Source organism: Acomys minous, assembly GCF_964271855.1.
Source record: "Acomys minous genome assembly, chromosome: 12".
Lineage (NCBI taxonomy): Eukaryota > Metazoa > Chordata > Mammalia > Rodentia > Muridae > Acomys > Acomys minous.
In genome coordinates, this window is record NC_140493.1 from 13,628,702 (window position 1) to 13,651,045 (window position 22,344).

At 49.9% G+C, this 22,344-nt stretch overlaps 1 protein-coding gene across 3 annotated transcripts; it reads left to right on the forward strand.

Annotated features, from left to right (window-relative positions):
* The first annotated feature begins 13 nt into the window (after positions 1–13).
* Positions 14–22,333, forward strand: TUBGCP6 (tubulin gamma complex component 6). 3 transcript variants are annotated; one of them, XM_084803189.1, is made up of 25 exons: positions 15–1,095; positions 2,877–3,040; positions 5,912–6,122; positions 11,525–11,698; positions 12,624–12,745; positions 13,506–13,581; positions 14,014–14,123; positions 14,421–14,512; positions 14,601–14,740; positions 15,068–15,217; positions 16,012–16,093; positions 16,183–16,271; positions 16,348–16,463; positions 17,903–18,041; positions 18,282–18,323; positions 18,515–19,913; positions 20,106–20,161; positions 20,297–20,450; positions 20,544–20,712; positions 20,792–20,933; positions 21,147–21,341; positions 21,422–21,554; positions 21,629–21,842; positions 21,917–22,116; positions 22,195–22,333. In XM_084803189.1, the coding sequence occupies exons 1-25, from the start codon at positions 355–357 to the stop codon at positions 22,284–22,286; spliced, it is 5,202 nt and encodes a 1,733-aa protein (XP_084659315.1). In that variant the 5' UTR covers positions 15–354; the 3' UTR covers positions 22,287–22,333. The 3 variants fall into 3 exon arrangements, 2 of the variants coding, with proteins under 2 accessions (XP_084659315.1, XP_084659316.1); XM_084803190.1 differs by having other exon boundaries at positions 22,198–22,331; XR_014783513.1 differs by lacking the exons at positions 21,917–22,116; positions 22,195–22,333 and having other exon boundaries at positions 14–1,095; positions 21,147–21,334; positions 21,629–21,766.
* The last annotated feature ends 11 nt before the right edge of the window (positions 22,334–22,344 follow it).

A 22,344-nucleotide genomic window follows, 5' to 3' on the forward strand; every position in this document is an offset into this window, starting at 1 on the left:
CCGGCGCGTCCGTTGGCGGCGTCTGCCGTCGCGTGGGTCTGACGTCAGAGCGGCGGGAGTCCCAGTTCTAGCGTCTAGGGCTTGCGTGTTGCCCGTGCGATGCGCGCGTTCGGTCCGTAAACTTGTCACGGTCCGTAAGGCCGGAGGACGAGCGCCGGGTGGTGGCTGAGGGCTGGGAGGACGCGTGGTGTTTCCTGTTGCACCGACGTGGATGCCTCGTTCTCAGGTGTGCAGCGAAGAGCCTTCGGCTCTTTGGCCCTTGTCCACCTGCGGTCGCTCCGGTCTTTGACAGCATTAAATGCCTCCTAGGTGCAAAGTTTACCAGCCGGGGGTCCAGGGCTGAAAAGAGTGGCTATGGCGAGCATCACCCAGCTATTCGATGACCTCTGCGAAGCTCTTTTACCTGCTGCCCAGGCTCGCCCGGGCCAGCGCAGCGTGAACAGGAAGAGGGCAAAGCTGAGTCTCAAGAAGGTAGCCTACAATGCTCTCTTCGCAAATCTTTTTCAAGAAGAGACTCATCAGCGGCAACCTGACTTATCGAAGCTCCCAGTGAAAAACAAGGTCCTCATGCTGTCCTTCGATTTGAGGGTGAGCGGCTTGGGGCCGGAGGCCGACCGTTTGGAGGAGCTTGTGGAGAAGCTGGAAGCAGCCCCTGACTGTCCTTTTGTGGAGGTGGGGTCGGTGTTGGATCTCTTGGTTCAGCTGGCAGGGAGCGGCCCCCCTCAAGTGCTGCGGAGGAAACGCGATTATTTCTTTAACAACAAGCACGCAGGCAGAAACGTACCCTACAGCGGCTACAACTGTTACGACCTCAGTGTGTTTGAGATGGACGTTCAGTCACTTATTTCTGGTGAGGAGTATTTGGGTCATAACTCTGTCCAGGAAGCACTTCAGGTGATGGAGGCTGCCCCAGGCACTGGCCTGCCCACCTTGGGGCGCTTCTCCATTGGTGACTCCGGTGGTGACAGGTTTGAGAGAGACACCCGGGTCTCACTCTTTGGTGCACTGGTGCACAGCCGGACATGCGACATGGATGTGCGTCTGGACCTGCCCCCAGTGCCAGACAGCGCAGACTTCTCTGGACTGGCGATTAAGGTAGGATTTCTTCCCCCCCTCACTATCCCTAGAGGTTTGGAAAAGGCCTTCTTTAATCCTTTACCGTGGTGCTGGCAAGTTCCTACCCAAGCTTCAGGTGATCAGATTGTCACGAGGCAGTGAGAGGTGCAGGGGAGGACCTGCTGCCATCTTGCACCGGGACGTGCTAGCTGCTCACCTGCAGGCAAAAAACCAACGCAGAACTTTTCTTTTTTCCCTCAAGAGCTTGCTGTTAAGTCTCTTCTCTAGTGCTGTTGATTTAAATTCAGATTAATTAAAATGAAGTAAATTCTGTTCCTCAGTTGTAGAAGCCACATTTGAAATGTGCCAGGTATGCTTGCCTTTTTTGTATACTTTCTCATTTGTAATCTGTGGTGGCCGCGTGTAATTCTACCCCTCTTCCCACGAGTAAACTGTCACTGTCTCTTGTATTTTATTACTTTGTAAATTCTGTTAAGAGGACAAACTAAGCCCGGCGTGGTGGCTCTCGCCTTTAATCCCAGCACTCAGGAGGCAGAGGCAGGTGGATTGCTGGTCAGTTCGAGGCCAGCCTGGTCTACAAAGCGAGTCCAGGACAGCCAAGGCGAACACAGAGAAACCCTGTCTCGAAAACAGAGCAAAACAAGAGGACAAACTATTATTACTCAGTTATTTATTATTATTATTATTATTATTATTATTATTATTATTATTATTAATTTTTTTTTTTTTTTTGGTTTTTCGAGACAGGGTCTCTCTGTGTATCTCTGTGTAGCCTTAGCTGTCCTGGACTCGCTTTGTAGACCAGGCTGGCCTCGAACTCACAGCGATCCGCCTGCCTCTGCCTCCCGAGTGCTGGGATTAAAGGCGTGCGCCACCACGCCCAGCTTACTCAGTTTTTAAATTATGAAATATTGGAGCTGGAGAGATGGCTCAGAGGTTAAGAGCACTGCCTGTTCTTCCAAAGGTCCTGAGTTCAATTCCCAGCAACCACATGGTGGCGCACAACCATCTATAATGAGATCTGCTGCCCTCTTCTGGTGTGGAGGTGTACATGCAGGCAAAAAACTGTATACATAATAAATAAATAAATCTTTTTAAAAAATTATGAAATATTTAGGTTCTTTCCAAGTTTAAATGATGCTACAGCAAAATCTTGGTATATATACAGTTTTCCGGGTTTAGTATAATTTTTTTTCCTTCTGAGTGCTGAGAGAGTGGGATGGGTAGAGAGACCATTTGAGTGTAACTCAGACTGGCCTCAACTCACAGCCTCAACTCCAGAGTGCTAGGGTTTCCATATATATGAATTTCTATGCTGTTTTCCCTAAACTGAGGTTATGTTGTATGGAAATTTAAAAATTGATATCTTGGTGGTTTGTTTGTTTTGAGACCGGGTTTCTCTGTGTAACAGCCTGGGCCGTCCTGGAACCCACTTTGTAGACCAGCCTGGCCTCGGATTGACAGTCTGGTTCCAAACTCATTTGTGTTTCAGCCTCATGAGTGCTGGGGTTACAGGTGTGCACAACCACCCCTGCCTAGAAACTGACAATGGAGTACTTTAATTCTTTTATTTATTTATTTATTTATTTATTTTTTGAGTACTTTAATTCTTTATGCGACTCATTGTGGATGGACATTGTGTAGTACATGGGACCCTGAAACCAAAAAGAATATTTTGCTAGGTCTGTCCCTCTAGGGAATAAATGGATGTGGGTAAAGTTCTAGAATGTTGCTATCACAACTGTTGAATGGTTACACAAAGAGGTAGATAGTGAATTACTTGTCCCTGTGGCCTCCAGGTCCCACAGATGGTGGATCAGTGGGAAGATGAAGGGTTCCAGTCAGCTTCCAATTTAACTCCTGACTCCCAGTCAGAGCCAAGCATGACCCCGGATTTGGACCTGTGGGAAGCTGTGCTCACATATGAGGCCAGCAAGCGGAGGTGCTGGGAGCGCATTGGATGGTAAGTGACCATTGCTTTGCCTTTAAATGCACTATGCCTTTGCCCCAAACCAACAGCTTACTTGGAAACCCCAGGCAGTCTTGTGTATCTGGTCTTTGTTACTTTGTGGGTTCTTTTTTTCCTACCTTTTGTCCCCTCACCCCCCACCCCCCCATTTCATCCCTAACACTAGATAGGAGAGAGAAGAGAGGAATTAGAAATGTCTCAGAATCTAATTTCTTAGAAGAATTTACGACCAACAGCCACGGACACTGCCTCCGAAGCTCTAGCACTCATATACCCTCTGAAAAGTTCCCAGAATTCCAAACGTCACACAGTTGCAGAAACTATCTGCAGCTGGCAAAACCATACCTCTGCTAGAGCACATGGAAAATCAGTCATCTGCTGCTGACAACAGCAAAAACCACAACAGCAACAACAAAACAGAACAAAAGAAAAAAAAAAAGAAATGGGGCTGCCGGGCGTAGTGGCACATGTCTATAATCCCAGCACATGGGGAAACAGAGGCAGGCAGATCTCTGTGAGTTCGAGGCCAGCCTGGTCTACAAATCGAGAGTCCAGACAGCCAAGGCTACACAGAGAAACCCTATCTTGAACCCCCCCCCCAAAAAAAAAGAAATGGGGCTGAAGAAATGGCTCAGTAGTTAAGAGCACTGGCTGCTTCAAGGAACCCAGGTTTGATTCCCAACACCCGTGTGGCAGCTAACTGTAACACATGTCGGAAGGTGATCTGATGTCGTCTTCTGGCCTCGAGGGTATGAGGTATTCATGTGGCACACAGACATACAATCAGTGAAGCACCCATGATTATAAAATAAAAAGAAATCAGGAAACTTGTGGTGGTAGAAAATAATGGAATAATGCCTTTGTTAGGTCCAAAGCATTATTTAAACAGGTTTCCCATGGACAGTTTGTCTGTGTGGGACAAGGTATCACTATGCAGCTCAGGGCGGCCTTGAACTCACTCTGTCGCCCAGGCTTCTGATGGCTCATGGTTAGGTTACTTCTTGAAGAAACAATGGCACACAACAAGGCTGTGCAGTGAGGGTACAGCATGTGGAAAGTGCACTGTGGAGGCTGTGCAGTGCGGGTACAGCATGTGGAAAGTGCACTGTGGAGGCTGTGCAGTGCGGGTACAGCTTGTGGAAAGTGCACTGTGGAGGATACGAAGTGTGCTGGAGGGTGATAACGCACAGAGCGCTCTAGGCTGTGTAAAGAGGATGGCTCACTGCTTAAGAGCACGGGCTGCTCTTGCAGGAGACCCAGCTTCAGTTCCCAGCACCCACGTGGGGCATCTAACAGCTGCCTGTAGCCCCGGCTCCAAGTAAAGTGGATCTGATGCCCCTAGCCAGTTTACATGGTAGTCTTACAGACACACACACACACACACACACACACACACACACACACACACACACTTAAAGTAAAAAATCTTTAAAACAAACAAAAAACCCATGCCGAGTGTACACTGTGTAGGACATAGAGTGTGCTAGACATGTACGCAGTGCAGGCGCAGTGCTGGAGCATGTACAGTGTTGTTGCAGTGTGCTGCGGGCTATGCAGAACCCAGCTAATAGCTTGTGCTTGCTTGCTGTCTCTCTCTTTGACAGGGAACTTTTATATAATGTAAGCTAGCTATGAACTCAGATCTTTTTGCCTTAGTGTAGCCCCACCAGGCCTGGCTAGGTACTAATGCCCTTAGTTGTTATTTGTAAAAAATTAATTATTTTCTGTGCATTCATGTTTTGCCTGCATGAATATCTGTGTGAAGGTGTTGGATCCCCTAGAATTGGAGTGACAGACAGTTGTGAGCTGCCATATTGGTGCTGGGAATTGAACCCAGGTCCTCTGGAAAAGCAGTGCTGTTCACTGCTGAGCCACCTCTCCAGCCCCAGTTTGTTTTTAAGTTTGCATGCAAATTTTTTGTTTTGAGCCAGGTTTCTCTGGTTGTCCTGGAACTCCCTCTGTAGACCAGGCTGGCCTCGCTCTGTTGTCTGTAACTTTAGTTCCAGGGGATCTGATGCCCCCTTCTGGCCTCTGCAGGCACTGCACACTTGTGGTACACAGACATGCATGTAGGCAAAACACCCATACCCGTAAAATTAGAGCTGGCTCAGCAGTTAAGAGTACTTGTTCACGGTGGTGCATACCTTTAATCCCAGCACTTGGGAGGTAGAGGCAGGCAGATCTCTGAGTTGGAGGCCAGCCTGGTCTACAAAGCGAGCCCAGGACAGCCAGGGCTGTTACACAGAGAAACCCTCTCTCAAAAAACCAAACCAACAAACAAAAAAAGAGTACTTTTTTGGGGGCTGGAGAGATGGCTCAAAGATTAAGAGCACTGTTCTTCTAGAGGTCATGAGTTCAATTCCCAGCAACCACATGGTGGCTTACAACCATTTATACTGTGATCTGATACCTCTTCTGGCCTTCAAGTGTACATGCAGACAGACCACTGTATACCTAATAAATAAACAAATATATAGATAAATAAATCTTAAAAAAAAAAAAAGAGTACTTGTTCTTGCAGAGGCCCAGGGTTCACTTCCTAGCACCCACATGGTAGTTCACAACCATCTAGTTACAGGGGACCTCACACCCTCCTCTGGCCTCAGCAGGTACCAGGCATGCATGCAAAGCAAAACACCCGTACCCCAACACAGTATAAAATACATACATACCATACACATATATACACAACGCACAAGAAGAGCGCGGTCTCTGGGTCATGGCCTGCCCTTGCCCAGCATGACTGGCTGCTGCTTTTGGGACCTCATTGCCTGAGACACTCATTGCAGCCTGGTGAAAGCACACCTGGCCTGAAGGCATGTGCTATCCAGTCAGCCCCCCTCTTCTCTTCTGTCTCCCTCACAGGCCCCCTGGTCACCGAGAGGAGCCCTACCTCACTGAGGCAGGGAGGGCTGCCTTTGACCAGTTCTGCAGGCTTCATCAAGGGGAGCTGCAGGCCCTCAGTGGCGGCCTACTGCAGGCCGCCAAGCCCGTGCTGGTGGAGGAGAGCGAGCTGGTGAAAGACTCACTGAACGTTCTGCTGGGCATTGTTTCTGCTACGTTTTCCCTTTGCCAGGTGAGAAGGGCCCACAGCTATCACAGGACCCAACCTAGGTTGTGTCATGATGGCAGGGAAGGCCAGCCTGTGGGCTGATGAGAGATAGCCACAAGTTAGGCCGGGCATGCAGATCAGTGTTGGAATTCTTGCCAAGCATGTGAGAGGCCCTGCGTTCAATCCCCAATACTGTAAAGCAAAACAGAATTCTGTTTGAATTTTAAGAGTGTTGACTATTAATGTCCTTTAAATGAGTGAACAAAAGCTCTTTGTCACTCACGGCCACTTTCATCCTGGGATGGAGAGGACAAATATGTTGTTTGTATGTGTCTAGTTATACTGCACCATTTGCTGAAAAAGTCATCCTAGTTGAGGCTGGTGGCTCATACCTGACACCCCAGTATTTATTTGGGAGGCAGAGGCAGGAGGGTAACAACTTTGAGGTCAGCCTAGGCTACATAGTGAGACCTTGCCTCAAAAAGAAGAAGCAAACAAAAGAAAAAAGAAAAGAAGCAAAGCCAAGACTGTTCTGATAACTTCCTCCCCTTTACTTTTATTTGCTTGTTTGTTTATTGAGAGACAGTTTACCCAGGCTGGCTCTGAAGTCCCGAGCCTCTGCCTCTACCTTCTGAATACAAGGCTGAGTGATCATGCCAGCCCTGTTGAAAACTTGAGGTGGTTGGGTGGCATATCTACATCGAATGTGGAGGCAGGAAGATGAGGGCTCACTTTTGGCCAGCTTAGGCTGCATAAAACGCTCTCAAACCAAAAATACCCCGGGGAGACAGAAGAGTTGACAAAAACGCTGTCACACGAGCGTGAGAACCTGAGTGTTAAGTCTCAGTCAATGAGAATCCACATAGAAACGCCTAATTCCAACACTTGGGTGGCAGAGGCAGGCATGTCTTTGAGAGTTCAAGGTCAGCCTGGTCTGCATAGTGAGCTCCCCACCACACAGGGTTACACAATGAGACTCTCAAAAAACCCAGTAGCAGTAATGTGGAGAGGAGAGGCAAGGTGGCTCAGTAGTTAGAGCAGCTTACCAGCCAGGCATAGTGGTGCATACCTTTTAATCCCAGCGCTCCGAGGCAGAGGTGGATCTTTATGAGTTCAAGGTCAGCTTGGTCTATATAGATAGTTCCAGGACAGCCAGGGAGACACACACACACATACACACACACACCCCACCCAAAAAACTAAAGCTTAAAAAAAAAAAAAAGAGCCCTTAGACATGCGAGTGTGTCTGTGGTCTCTGTTCTGTTCCATTAGCCTGTACAGGAAGTTTAATGTTCACCTTTACTCTCCCCATTAATGGGGTGACACCAGGGCACCCACATGGGAGGGGAGCCATTGGGACCAGGAGTCCTGCTTTTAGTTTTTCAGGGCAGGTTTTCTTTTTTCTTATTCTTATTCTTTTTCTTTCTTTCTTTCTTTCTTTCTTTTTTTTTTTTTTTGAGACAGGGTTTCTCTGTGTAGCCTTGGCTGTTTTGGACTCGCTTTGTAGAGCAGGCAGGCCTCGAACTCACAGCAATCCGCCTGCCCCTGCCTCTGCCTCCTGAGTGCTGGGATTAAAAGCATGCTTCACCACACCTGGCTAGATTTCTATTTTCTAGAGTCAGATTTGTTACTTTATACTGAGTTTGATCTGGGCTTTCATTTTTTATTTTTTTAAATATATACAGTGCCAGAAGAGGGCATCAGATCACATTATAGATGGTTGTGAGTCATGTGGTTGCTGGGAATTGAACTCATGACCTCTGGAAGAACAGTCAGTGCTCTTAACCTCTGAGCTATCATCTCTCCAGCCCCTGGACTTTCTTTTTTCTTTTTTCTTTCTTTTTTTTTTTTTTTTTGGACATACACACATACTCTCTATTGTGTGTGTTCCTGGGGATAGAACCCAGGGCCTGGCACACACTAGTCAGGTACTCTACCACTGAGCTGCATCCCAGCTGACATCTTTTCTTGGTTTTTCAAGACAGGGTTTTTCTGTGTTACCCTGGCTGTCCTGGACTTGCTTTGTAGACCAGGTTGGCCTCGAACTCAAAGTGATCCACCTGCCTCTGCCTCCTGAGTGCTGGGATTAAAGGAGTGCACCACCACGCCTGGCTCATCTTTTCTTTTTTAATTACATTTACTTACTTGGGGGGCAAGGAAAGCTTTTGGGGGATCTTTCATTCTACCACATGAGTCCTGGGGATCAAACTCAGGTATGTCATCAGCCTAGGAGGAAGCAGCTTTACCTGCTGTGTTAATTAGGTTGCCTATTGCTGTGATAAACATGACCGAAAAAGCATCTTGGGGAGGAAAAAGGTTTCTTTGGCTTACACTTCCAGATAACACAGTCTGTCAGTGATGGGAGTCAGGGCAGAAGCTCAAGTAGGGCAGGAACCTGGAGGTGGAATTGTTTTTTTTAAGTAACTTAAAAAAAAATTTATTATTATATATACAGTGTCCTGCCTGTGTGTACACCTGCACATCAGAAGAGGGCATCAGATCACATTATATATGGTTGTGAGCCATCATGTGGTTGCTGGGAATTGAGCTCAGGACCTCTGGAAGAGCAGACAGTGCTCTTAACCTCTGAGCCATCTCTCCAGCCCTGGAGGCAGGAATTTAAGTATAAGCCATGGAGGAATGCTGCATACTAGCTTTCTCTCATGGCTTGCTCATCTGTTTTCTTATACCACCTAGGACCAGCTGCTGAGGGGTGCCACTGCCCACAGTGACCTGGGCCCTCCCACATCAATCATCAATCATCAATCAAGGTGCCCACAGGGCAGTCTGATGGGAACGTTTTCTCAGTTGAGGGTCCCTTTTCTAAATTGACTTTAACCTGTGCCAAAAAAAGAAAGAAAAAGAAAAGCCAGTACAGTACGCCTGCTGAGCTATCTCACTGGCCCAGATTATATGTATTGTTTTGCTTATTTTTTCTAGGCAGGGTTTCTTTATATAATACTGGCTGTCCTGGAGCTCTCTCTGTAGACCAGGCTAGCCTCAAACACATAGAGATCCACCTACCTCTGCCTCCTGGAGTGCTGGGATTAAAGGTGTGTGCCAACATGCCCAGTAATAATTATTCTTTTTGGGATAAGCGTCTCTGTGTAGGACAGATTGGACTCAAACTCACCATCTACCTGCTTGCTTACAGGGATGAGCACAATGGCCAGTTTATAAACTTTTCTTTCTTTTTTTTTTTTTTTTTTCCTTTTCGAGACAGGGTTTCTTTGTGTAGCCTTGGCTGTCCTGAACTCACTTTGTAGACCAGGCTGACCTTGACCTCACAGTGATCCGCCTGCTTCTGCCTCCAGAATGCTGGGATTAAAGGTGTGCACCACCATGCCCAGCCTAATCTTTGTTTTTAACTTGCTAGTTAGTTTAGGAAGTTTGAACTACATTCCTTTTTTTCTCTCTTTCTTTTTTTTTTAATGATTTATTTAATTTTAACTTATGTGCATTGTGTTTTGCCTGGATGTGTGTGTGAAGGTATCGGTCCCCTGGAACTGGAGTTACCGGCAGTTGTGAGTTGCCATGTGGGTGCTGGGGATTGGAGCAGCCAATGCTTATAACCACTGAGCCATCTCTTGAGCCCTGCAACTGCCCTTGTTTTTGTAATTTCTTAAGATAGACAGTATGGTTGTTGATGTTTCTTTCACAGGAAAGGCATGTACTGTTATTACCTCTGTTGTGAGTGCTGTTTTCATTGTCCTGAGCCCTCTGAGGTTCTTCCATCCTCTACAGCTTTAACGGTATTGTAGGGAGTGTGCCTGCTGTGGTAAGACTTCAACAAGTTTTTTGGACAAGATCTGAGGGGCCAGTACTTCAGGTTTAATAGCAGGCAAATTCCAAGAGAGCTGTTCATCTTTTGTTTGCGTTTTTTTAATCCTATTTTTTTCTTTTAAAGATCTATTTATTTATTATATATACAGCACTCTGTGTGCCTTTACCTCTGCAGGCCAGAAAAGGGTATCAGATCGCATTATGGATGGTTGTGAGCTACCATGTGGTTGCTGGAAATTGAACTCAGGACCTCTGGAAGAGCAGACAGTGCTCTTAACCGCTGAACCATCTCTCCAGCCCCTTAATACTTTATTAATTGAAATTTCTTGTACCTCTACCTCGCTTCTCCATCCCAATCCCTTCCAACACCAAGTAGGAGGGAAATAAGGTTAGGAAGGGAAAGAGGGCATAGATCTCTTTAACTACTTCCTGCTGGCTAGGGTCATTGGGTTCTTGGGACAAGTCCAGTTTTTGTTTCAGGATATGTCCAGTTTCTCCTAAAACTGCATGAATAGCAGCCAGGAGCTTCAGGGGGAGCAGCAGCAGCATTCTGTTTCTGGGAGCACTCTGTCTCTCTCTGGGCTCTGGAATTTATTCTCTCTCCAGAGGCCTCAGAATTAAACTATCTGCAGCTGGCAAAGAGCCCCTCTCAGACTTCATGAGGCAAATAGTCTGCTGCTGTGGACAATTTGAATCAGCCCCATATCCCACACCTGGGATTAAAACAAAAATATGTTTACATAACATAACTGAGTTGTTAAAGAAACCAAAACTTCCACAACAATCTGTACTTCTGTTTTTCTTCATTTTAAAAATTAATGTTTCAAGGCCAGCCTGGTCTACAAAGTGAGTCCAGGACAGCCAAGGCTACACAGAGAGACCCTGTCTCAAAAAAACAAAAATAAATAAATAATAAATAAATAAATAAATAAATAAATAAATAAATAAATAAAGTGTGCACATGGGTGTGGGTTTGTACACGTGAATGCAGTGTCTTTGGAGACCAGAAGAGGGTGTCTGGTCATGCAGAACTAGAGTTACAGGCAGTTGTCAGTCACATGATGTTGGTGCTTGGAACTGAACTCAGGTCTTCTGGAAGTAAAGTAAGCGCTCTTTCTCTCTTTCTCTCTCTCTCTCTCTCTCTCTCTCTCTCTCTCTCTCTCTCTCTCATTCTCCCATTTTTTTGAGACAGGGTTTCTTTGTGTAGCCTTGGCTAACCTAGAACTCACTCTGTAGACTGGCTGGCCTCCAACTCAGAGATCTGCCTTCCTCTGCCTCTCAAGTGCTGGGATTACAGGCGTGGGTCACCACACTAGGTTGTGTGTTTCTGTGTCAGTGTATGCATGTGAGTAAAGAGAGGGCGTTGGACTCCATGGAGCTGGACTTAAAAGGTGCTTATGAGCTGCTCAATGTTAGTGCTTGGACCCAAATTCAGGACCTCTGCAAGAGTAACTCATACGTGCTCACTGACCGCCCAGTCAGCTCTCTAGCCCTGGGCTTGTGTTTGCTTTCAGAACGTTCTGTTTGTATGTCTTAGACGTGGGAAAGTTCTGTGTGGCAGATGGGAACATGTGTGAAACAAAATGGCACCACGGTAGGGTCTTGGTGTTTGGCCTCTATAACTCCTTCCCTCTGCCCTGTAGCCAACTCAAGCCTTCGTGGTGGAGCTGGGAGTCCATGTGTCAGGTACGTCTCCTGAGAGTATCAGCAGCATCCTTTCAGAGGTGGCGGAGTATGGAACCTACTACACACGCCTGAGCCACTTCTCTCTGCAGCCTGTCGTAGGCTCCTTGTGTCGGAGGGGCCTTGTGTTCCAGGTATGCATCGTGAGAACCATGTTACCTTCGCAAAAGAATCAAGTTCAGAGTTATGGGTTCTGAACCCCTGAGTCCAAACCTCTTAGGACGCTGGGTGACGAGATGCTCTGTCTTCCACTGGGACCCTGTGTCAGCTTGTTTGGGTAAATGCATAGAGGGAGTCAGCTGTGAACATTGAGGGATTTGAGGGCAAGAACCAAGTGCTATGAGGTGGCTAAGCCAGACACAAGCCACCTGCTTCCCATAGGCCCAGTGCCTTGCATGGTGTATGGAAAGGTGGGCCTTCTGTTTGAATGAGTTGATTCTTGGGGTACCCAGGGTTTTCTTTTTATTGAAAGGCTTGTAGCTGGCTTGTGTGCTTGTAGAGTCTTACAGGATCTGGGCAGCCTGGGCTGGTGAGGACTGGTATGCAGTTGAGCAGAAAACATGGGCAGGTGTCAGGGAGGGCTGGGGTGGGGTGCAGCTTAGGAGGAGCTGGGCCACATGGACCCCTTCAAGCTCTGATGTGTGGTAAAGTCAGCAGACAAGAGGGGCATTACCCCCACATCAGTTTCAGGGGTGTGTTAGGAGCTGCATGGCAAAGACCGGAGGCCGCGGGTGGGATAGAATGGTCTGAGAAGAGAACGCATGGGAGGCGAGGCTGTGGGGAAGATGAGCGAAGGTGGATGGACAGGATTTGTTCCAGGGCGACCCTGTCTCAGTGTGACGCAAGGGGGCAAAGCTACATCTGGAGCAGACCCCCTAGTTCTAGCCTATGTCTTCCAGTAAAGCTGGGCTCAAGCCCTAAGTGCCCACTGCTCGGAAGATGGGGTCACCAGGCTACAGCGTGGAAGCACAGCTCTGTTTCTAGCTTGGCTGTGTGTGTCCTTCCAAACCCTGAGTACATGACTGTGTCAGCTGCCTTCCTCCTACTCCTTGTCCACAGGCCTTCACCAGTGGCCTCAGAAGGTACCTGCAGTATTACCGGGCCTGTGTTCTCTCCACCCCGCCCACCCTGAGTCTCCTCACCATTGGCTTTCTCTTCAAGAAACTGGGCCGGCAGCTCAGGTGAACCTTAGCACAGTGGCCTAGCATGGGCCTCAGGAGCAGATGTGGGGCGTTTGGGACAGTGAAGAGTCAGCTCTGCTCCTGGCAAGGACAGCCCAGAACAGTCCTTGGCTGGCTGAACAGTCTGCACAGCTAGTCACTACGTGCTGTGTAATGTGTCTGCTGTCTGCCGACACTGGCCTTGGGGATTCCTGCATAAACAGGGCTGCTGAGAAGAGAAGGCAGTGGACAGTCTCTGACACTCATGAGCTCATTAGTAAACAACCAGGCACAGTGCCTCTTGGTAGGTGCTGTCCACTGAGAGAAGTTGGGAGTGACATAATAGGGGAGGAGGACATGTTCCAGGCAGCAAAGAATTGGGGGGGGCTCATGTGGAACACAGACTGCAGTGGGGTAGAGAGAGTGTGGGCTCCTGAGGGTGGTTGTGCTTATCCAAGTCAGATAAGGCGGTAACAAGGCGGAGGCTTCAGATAGTACCTCTGAATGTGGGGCTCGGAGTCACTGTAAGGATGAGGCAGGGCGGAGGGCCCACCCATGAGTGTAGATGTGTTAGTGCCATCCGGGAGGACAGCTCAGGAAGCAGTGCTGGGTAGGGGTCTGGTAGAGTGCTCAGATCTGATCTGTTGGAGGTACAAGTCGTTTTCAAAGCCAGTGTAGACCAGTTACTTATGGGAAAATGAATGTTTAGCCTGCTCAGTCTGATCCTGTCCTTGGGACCCCGAGCTCCTGTCACTTGGTCTGATCTAAATCCTATGTCTAGGTACTTGGCTGAGCTTTGTGGTGTTGGCACTGTAGCCATGGCAACCAGTGGAGAACCCAGGGCTGTGTTCCCCACCGTGAGTCCTCCTTCCTTTTCTCAAGTGTGAGCTTGCATGCCTGCCTTGACTTGTGCATTCTTGTCAAGTTTGGTGGTGTGGTCTGCTAGTCATGGTGCCTACACAGGCGATATGCCGTGTGCTGCACTGGTGTGGTCTGCAGGTCATGGTGCCTACACAGGCGGTATGCCGTGTGCTGCACTGGTGTGGTCTGCAGGTCATGGTGCCTACACAGGCGGTATGCCGTGTGCTGCACTGGTGTGGTCTGCAGGTCATGGTGCCTACACAGGTGATATGCCGTGTGCTGCACTGGTGTGGTCTGCAGGTCATGGTGCCTACACAGGTGGTATGCCATGTGCTGCACTGGTGTGGTCTGCAGGTCATGGTGCCTACACAGGTGATATGCCGTGTGCTGCACTGGCTGTCACTCACCCTGCTTCTCACTGCTTGTAGGGAGTGAAGCTTCTGTCCTACCTCTACCAGGAGGCCCTGGATAACTGTAGCAATGAGCACTACCCTGTGTTGCTGTCCCTGCTGAAGACGAGCTGTGAGCCCTACACACGGTAGGTAGTGGGTGGCCTGGACGTCATGTCTGCTCTCCCTGTAGTGATGGGGTAAGGCTGCCCTCGGATTAGTATGTCTTTGACTTTCCTACTGTCTAAGATGCACCAAGTGCTGGGCTCCATGTGGAAGCGTGTGAATAAATGGATCTAGGCAGGAGACTATACCCACCCAAAGCTGGCAGTGCAGACTGGCCACACTCAGTTGATGACCCAGCCTGTTTGCCACACCTGTCCTGCAGCACTTCACGCCTAGCTCTCCTCTTTTTTCTAACCCCCTGCTGCCCCACTACCCCACAGGTTCATCCACGACTGGGTGTACAGTGGAGTCTTCAGAGATGTTTATGGGGAGTTCATGATCCAAGTTAACCATGAGTACCTGGACTTCAGAGGTAAGTGGTGACTCGCTGCTAGACTGCCCTCTGCCTGGGTCCGGGCATTGTGACCACAGATCATCATGTCTGTTCATGCTGTCTTCAGACCAGTTTTACTGGACCCATGGCTACGTGCTCATTTCCAAAGAGGTGGAGGACTGTGTTCCTGTATTCTTGAAACACATTGCCCATGATGTATATGTCTGTGGGAAGACCATCAACCTGCTGAAGCTCTGCTGTCCCCGGGTGAGGGTCCTTCTGGCTGCCTGGGGAACTCATGTATAGGTGGGAGACTCAGTCAGACTGGTGCTAGTGTGTTTGGTCCTCTGCATGGGAGATAAGGTCCCACAGTGCTCCTCAGTTTCTGATTCCACCTCTGCTGTAGGTGTCTCCTACATGGTGTCTCTGTTGTTGGCATACTTGCCCTGTGGAGACGTCAAGGGTCTGGAACGAACTTTTCAAGGAAAAGATGACTATCTGCATACAATATGAAAACTCAGGAGCAAGGCAGTGTTTGCTTCTTGTTCTTGGCCCGGTCATGCACTCACTGAAGGCCTTCCTCCTCTTTGGCAGCACTACCTTTGCTGGTCTGATGTCCCTGTCCCTCGGATCTCCGTGGTTTTCTCTCTTGAGGAGTTGAAGGAGATTGAGAGGGACTGTGCTGTCTACGTTGGGCGGATGGAGAGAGTTGCACGTCATAGCTCCATCAGCAAGGAGGAAAAGGTACTTGGCTGCAGGCCTTTGGGCTTTCTCTGCACGTTCCTTCACTTTTTGGGGTTCTGGGCTGGTGGAGTGCCACACACCCCAGGGTGGGCCAGTGCCAATCTGGACAACCTCTCCTGGCCTGGTGCCCAGTGGGCAGTAGTGGGCAGCCAGGCAGACTTCAGGAGCAGCAAGTACTGGGTGTAAGGCAGAGTGGTTCTTTCTGGTGTTTCTGTCCTGGTGGTGTGTCCACATTGGAACACCCAAGCATGCGTGTTAAGGAAAATCAGAACACATCTGGTGACGGGTGTTCAGACCAGGGGCTTTGCCTTCTTTTTCTAGGTTTGGGTAGCCTTGCCTGCACTCCAGGTTTTACCAACATGGGTGGCTCAGTTTGGGAATTCTAGGCAGCAAGACCTAAAGTTCCTCCACTTGGGTAACCCTTATACATACTGGGTGTGTGCCTGGAAGTAGTACCATAGTTCTCCAGTGTACCCCAGGAGGAGACATTAGTGACTGGCCAGGGCCGACCTCAAGAACTTTTTCCTGGCTTGGTGCCTAATGGGCAGCAGGAAGAGACCCAGCAAGGATAAGTTCAGGAGCAGGAATGCTCCGCGAGCCTTTCATTGATCTCTGGGTACACAGTCACCTCCTGTTCACTGCTCCAAGCCAGAGGTGTCCCTGGCTCCCACCTGTGGACATTCTGTGGAGGTTGGGAAGTGACCATTAGCATGTTGTTTTGGATAGCCAGTTCTCTCCACACTGTCCTAGGGGAAGGGACAAGGTGTTAAGATATTTTGTTTATTGTCTCTTAGGAATTGCGTATGGAAATTGCAAAACAAGAACTTATTGTCCATGCCCGGGAAGCAGCCGCCAGGGTCCTGAGTGAGCTGAGTGGTGAGTGCAATTCCAGGTCTTTCCTCCGCTATGCGTGGGCCCCTGCCGGGCCCTTCACAACTGCATATGCCTCTCCCCTTCTCTTGAAGACCGGCAGAAGTCAGAACAGATGGCTCTGGACACCCGGAAGCGAGAGCAGTTTCAGAGGCTGAAGGAACAGTTTGTGAAGGATCAGGAGGTAGGTGGTCCGGGTTCTGGTGGTTCTGGCTCCTCGAGTCTTTGATTTAGTAAACGAGGCTGTGTGTGCTGTGTAGCGACGCCTGGCAGCCAGACAAGCGGAGCTAGATGATGACTTCAGCTATGCTCGGGAGCTCCATGACCGTGAGAAGAGGCTAAAGGCACTGGAGGAAGAGCTGGAGAGGAAGGCCAGGTAGGCTGTACGGCTGAGGTTGCATGGTGTAGGCTTACTCTTACTAGCGACAGCCATCTTGGCTTGCCTTCTTTTTTTGATGCGAGGGATCAATTCCAAGGCTCCCAAGGTTGCTAGTCAAGTGCCCTACCAGCGAGCAACATCCCTAACTTGCTATTTGAGTTTTTAATTCTGAAAACTTTTATTCTGTCTTGACATCAAGACAGAAAGACTAATCTGCTGGACCGGGATGCTGTCCTCACTAAGGGGTTAGAGCTCTTAGGCTATGCTCTGGGGTCCAGTCCTAGTACACACAGTGTATTAATATTATTTATTATTAGCGCATAATATTATTATGGTGCCATGGCACCAACTGGGCCTTGTATATGGAAGTAAGCACTCTACCCTTGACCACATCCCAAAGTTCTAGCTTTAAATCTGGAGTCCTGTCTCTGCATTTTTGTTTTGGTTTTTTGTTTTTTCGAGACAGGGTCTGTGTTAGCCTTGGCTGTCCTGGACTCACTTGTAGACCAGGCTAGCCTCGAACTCACATCGATCCACCTGCCTCTGCCTCCCGAGTGCTGGGATTAAAGGCGTGCGCCACCATGCCCGGCCCTGTTCTGTTTATCTTAAACAACTTCGGTTTGCTTTTTATTTTAAACATATTCCTGGCCCAACAGAGCAATGGGCCATTAATCTAGCATGGTTCTTGAGTCTATTTCCTCTGTGTCATCAGCTTGTCAGAGAAACTGGCTCATTGTTTCAGTGGAAGGTTTTAATAGAGGCACTGGCTCCATCTTGCATGGTGCCTGTGCCCGTGGAAGCTCAGCTGTTCCAGCCTTAGATACTATTTACAGAGCAAATGATGGGCTTGCCTCTTGCATGTGCTAGGTATGTGCACACACACACACATGTGAGTAGATACTCTGCACATAAGAGGAAAACCAGGCATAGAGGGCCATGTTCTGCCTTGTGCCAGCCAAATTACAGATGGCTAATTGGGCCTAGATGACCAGTAGTTGAAACCTTGGAATCCTTTGGTTTGCTTTGGGATTTTTTCTTTCTGTTTTTGTTTGTTTGTTTTTGTCAGTCTCCATTTCTCTTGGGTTTGAACTTGCAGAATGGGACGAGGTCTACTGTGCAGTAAAGAAAATGTGGCCTGGTTCCAGAGGGCAGGTTCTCAGCTGCCTGCTTATTTTCTTGTCTCTGGCTATGTATATTTGCCTTCTGGTAATTTATCCAACAGATAGCTACCAAGTCCCATGTGGGTCTCTGTCCATTGGAGCCTTTCAGTGCGGTGGGCAGCAAGGCCCTCCCTGGGAGCTGAGTCTGTTGTAAAGAAGACGGAGGGCAGTAGTCTTGGGAGGGAGCCTACTTGGAGAATCATCTGAGCCTGAGCATGCCCACCACATGGTGCAGAGTGGTTGTGGTGACCATGTCCTCTCTGCACGTGGCTTCAGGCAGGCGCTGGTTGACCATTATAGCAAGTTGTCTGCAGAGGCAGCTCGTCGAGAGCAGAAGGCTCTATGGAGAATCCAGAGGCATCGGCTGGACAACGCACGGCTCCGTTTTCTCCTGGAAGACGAGAAGTGCATTCAGGTATGGCAGTAGTGTTAGCTGCCTGCTCTTGTTCAGTTATGCACTCATGTCATCCTGTTTTGTCAGGGTACAGATGGCACTTGCTGAGAGGCTCAGGCTTCCAGCCAAACCTGGTCAGTGTGAGTGGGCAGCAGGTCTGATGGCAGATGTGATGGCTGACGGATACTGTGTGAAGGCTGTGGTGTGTGCCGGCTCTGCTGGTCACTCTACACTCTCTTTTTCTGTTGGCTTGAATTTCAGGAGATGCTGAAAGACAAGGAGGCTCACCAGCCCCAGGAGCCAGTGAGTGTGTTCCCAACCACATGCTGTTAGGGAATAGGGTATTGGGAATTGTGCTGGGATGCTGAGTTAGATGCTTTGGTTTGGTTGTCCATATGACAACCCTTTGACACTTCGGGTTGACTACTTGCTGAGCACACCTTGGGGAGATAGGGTTAAACGACGGGAGGGATTCAATATATACTGTGTTTCAGGTCACATCTCCAGGTCCTGGGCATGTAGATGAAGGCCATAGCTGTGACCTGGGGTCCACAGAGCTGCATTGGGATTGTCTAAGCCCACCAAGTGCATCAGTCTTCAAGTCTGTTGCAGAGGGAGCTGATGGCTCTGGAGCTGAACAGGCAGAGGGAACCGGACCATTCTCCACTGGTCTTAGCATCACAGACTTTCTGCCCACGGGTCCTGGGGCTGAAAAGCCTGTGGCTAACACTGGAGCTCCCTTCTTAGAGGCGGCACTACAGACCATATGCTCAGACATATCCCCTGTAACTCCTGAGCCGGCACTCACAGCTGCTGGCCCCCCGCCTGCCCAGTCAGAGTATGATTTCAATACCATCCTGAGGCCCGCTGTGGCTCCTTCCTCTTCACCAGGGCCCTTCCAGAATGTCCAGAATAGCTTGGACAGTGAAAAGCAGCATCTATGGGGAGACATGCCCACAAAACTGGGTGCATGTGCTCATGACATGCAAGAGACTTTACCTTGCCTATATCCACTCAAGCGTGTCACTCCTGAGGAGGGGAGCTTCCAGCCTGTGGGGCAGCTCCTTCAACACACGTCAGGGACCGCTGTCCCTACAGAGAGCCTCACCTCTGGAATGGCTCCTTGCCAGCAACTTAGCATTTCCAAACATGTGTCAGATGCCAACATCAAGGTGGGGGATTACATGTCAGATGTGGCTCTTCCTCGGCCACGGTGGAACACCCATGGACATGTGTCAGAAGCCAGCATTAAGGTAGGAGACAATGTGTCAGATGTGACTCCATCTAGACCACGGTGGAATATTCACGGACACGTGTCAGATGCCAGCATCAAGATTGGGGAGAATGTGTCAGATGTGGCTCCTTCTCGGCCACGGTGGAATATTCATGGACACGTGTCAGATGCCAGCATTAAGGTAGGAGACAATGTGTCAGATGTGGTTCCATCTAGACCACGGTGGAATATTCATGGACACGTGTCAGAGGCCAGCATCAAGGTTGGGGAGAATGTGTCAGATGTGGCTCCTTCTAGACCACGGTGGAATATTCACGGACACGTGTCAGAGGCCAGCATCCGGATTGGGGACAGTGTGTCAGATGTGGCTCTTCAACCACATGGAAGTACTCAGCCTCTGCTGATTCTGGAGGAGCCTCTGCCAGAAGCTGACCCTGACCTACCTGAGCCCCATGGCTGCTCCCCTGCCCATGTGTCCCAATCAGTCCTTAGTGTGGAAGCACAGAGCTCTGCTGTAGCATGTGGGCCACAAGTACCTGGAGACCCGAAGCCTACCATCTGTTCTAGCCCTGGCAGCACAGAGGAAGGTAGCCAATGGACCACGCCCCCTGTTGTGGATGAGCCTAGCACGCTGGGAAATGGCATCCTGGAAGAGGCAGGTTAGAGTGGGCAGTGTGGGACTTTGGCACCCTGGAAAGCAGTGTCAAGCTGTCTTCTGTGATACATATCAGCCAGAATTGAGTTGCTGCTGTGGAGGGTCCTGGAGGGGGTTCTCTGGGCCAGCCTTACTATGTCTCCTCAGGTAGGTACTGGGCACTAATGGTCCTCCTACCCATTTTCTGTCTATTCAGGCCCAGGAAGTAGGGGTGCTGAAGACCTCTCTCCAAGTTTGCCTCCAAGCTCACAGGTCGGGAGCATGCAGGGAATGTCACTGTGTGGGGTTCCCGAATGCTCATTTCCTTCTTTTCAGCCCAAGCAAAGTGGGGGACAGGGAGTAGTGTACCGTGTGGGGATGCAGTTCTTTAAGGTTGCCCTCTTTTAGGAAGACACAGCTGTCCCCAGGAGCCCAGGGCCTTGTGAGGAGGTATCGGACACAGAGGCTGACATCAGACGCTGGGGCAAGGAACAAGCCTATTTGGCAGACCTCACAAAGTTATACCACCTGGAGCAGTACCCGGACAGCTATGAATCCATGTGTCAGTAGGCCAGCTACAGTGGGCAGGTGGGGGTTGGGGTGCTCTAGGCCAGTGTATCCCCTAAGCTTCAGCAAGTCTGTTTTGTTCCCACAGCAGAGCCTCCTGTTGCTCACCTGGTACACCACATGCTTCCCCGGGCCTTTGCTTTCCCCGTTGACTCCCAAGTTCAGTCAGCGGTAGATGAGACTGCGGTGCAGCTAAGTGAGCTGCTGACGTTGCCTGTGCTTATGAAACGCTCCCTCATGGCGCCTCTGGCTGCCCAGTGAGTGCTACCACCTGCCCAGCTGCAGCCACCTGCCATCTCCTGCCCGCCATCCTAACTTCCAGCTTCCCTCCACCAGTGTCACCTTGGTGAACAAAGCTGCAGTTGACTACTTCTTTGTGGAGTTGCACCTGGAGACACACTTTGAGGCACTGCGGCATTTCCTGCTGATGGAAGATGGAGAGTTCGCTCAGTCCCTTAGTGACCTGCTCTTTGAGAAGGTCATTCTAAGAAATGGAGTTGCGATCAGGCTGGCCAGTAGAGGTGTCCTGGGTAGGATGTGGGTGGCTGTTGGGACTCAGGCCCACCCAGACATGCCCTAGCAACATGGCGATAAAGTGCTGCTTGGGTGGAACTTGGGTTGCTGGGCAGGTAGGGAGGGGCAGGGCATAAACCTGGGACTCCTTGAAACATTCTCTTCTATACTTCCTTAGCTAGGGGCTGGGCAGACGCCTGGAGAGCTGCTCAACCCATTGGTCCTTAACAGCATCCTGAGCAAGGCACTGCAGTATAGTCTCCATGGAGATACCCCACATGCTACCAACCTGTCTTTTGCCCTCAAATACCTGCCTGAAGTGTTTGCTCCTAATGCCCCTGATGTGCTGAGCTGCCTGGAGCTCAGGTACAAGGTCAGCAGTGCCCTGCCCTGAGTGTATAGGGGAGGTGTGTGTCCTACAGCTGCTCATACTAAGTAGGGCTTCCTCAACAGGTTGACTGGCCCCTCAACATTGTTATCACTGAGAGCTGCCTGAACAAGTACAGCGGGATCTTCTCCTTCCTGTTGCAGCTGAAGCTCATGATGTGGACACTCAAAGACATCTGCTTCCACCTCAAGCGCACAGGTGAGGCCTGGCCTGAAGTCCATCCCATGTGTGGCGTGGCTTCAAGCTGCCTCTCACCCTCTTTTCCTCCCCAGCCCTAGTGAGCCACACAGCTGGCTCAGTGCAGTTCCGGCAGCTGCAGTTATTTAAGCACGAGATGCAGCATTTTGTGAAGGTCATCCAGGGCTACATTGCTAACCAGATCCTGCATGTCAGCTGGTGTGAGTTCAGAGCCCGTCTAGCTGTAGTGGGTGACCTGGAGGAGATCCAGCGGGCCCATGCTGAGTACCTGCACAGGGCTGTTTTCAGGTGAGACCGGCACCTGGCCTTGGGTGTGCCCAGGTCAGGCTGGGCAGATTACCAGCAGCTCTGCCCTCCTCTAGGGGCCTACTGACAGAGAAGGCAGCACCAGTCATGAACATCATCCACAGCATCTTCAGCCTAGTGCTCAAGTTCCGAAGCCAGCTCATCTCTCAGAACTGGGGCCCGGCTACTGGTCCCCGTGGTGCTGAGCACCCCAACTTCCCACTCATGCAGCAGTCCTACAGTACCTTCAAATACTACTCCCACTTCCTCTTCAAAGGTGAGCCTCTTGTGGCTGGGCTGCTGGGGTGGCCAGGCACAGGGTGGGCAGGAGCCTAAGAGTTGGATGCCTCTCCAGTAGTGACCAAGCTGGTGAACCGTGGCTACCAGCCCCACCTGGAGGACTTCTTGCTCCGCATCAACTTCAACAACTACTATCAGGACTCCTGAGGACAGAGAGGATCCCTGTGCTGCGTCCCTGTTTGACCTGGCTGGGGTGGGGTCAGAG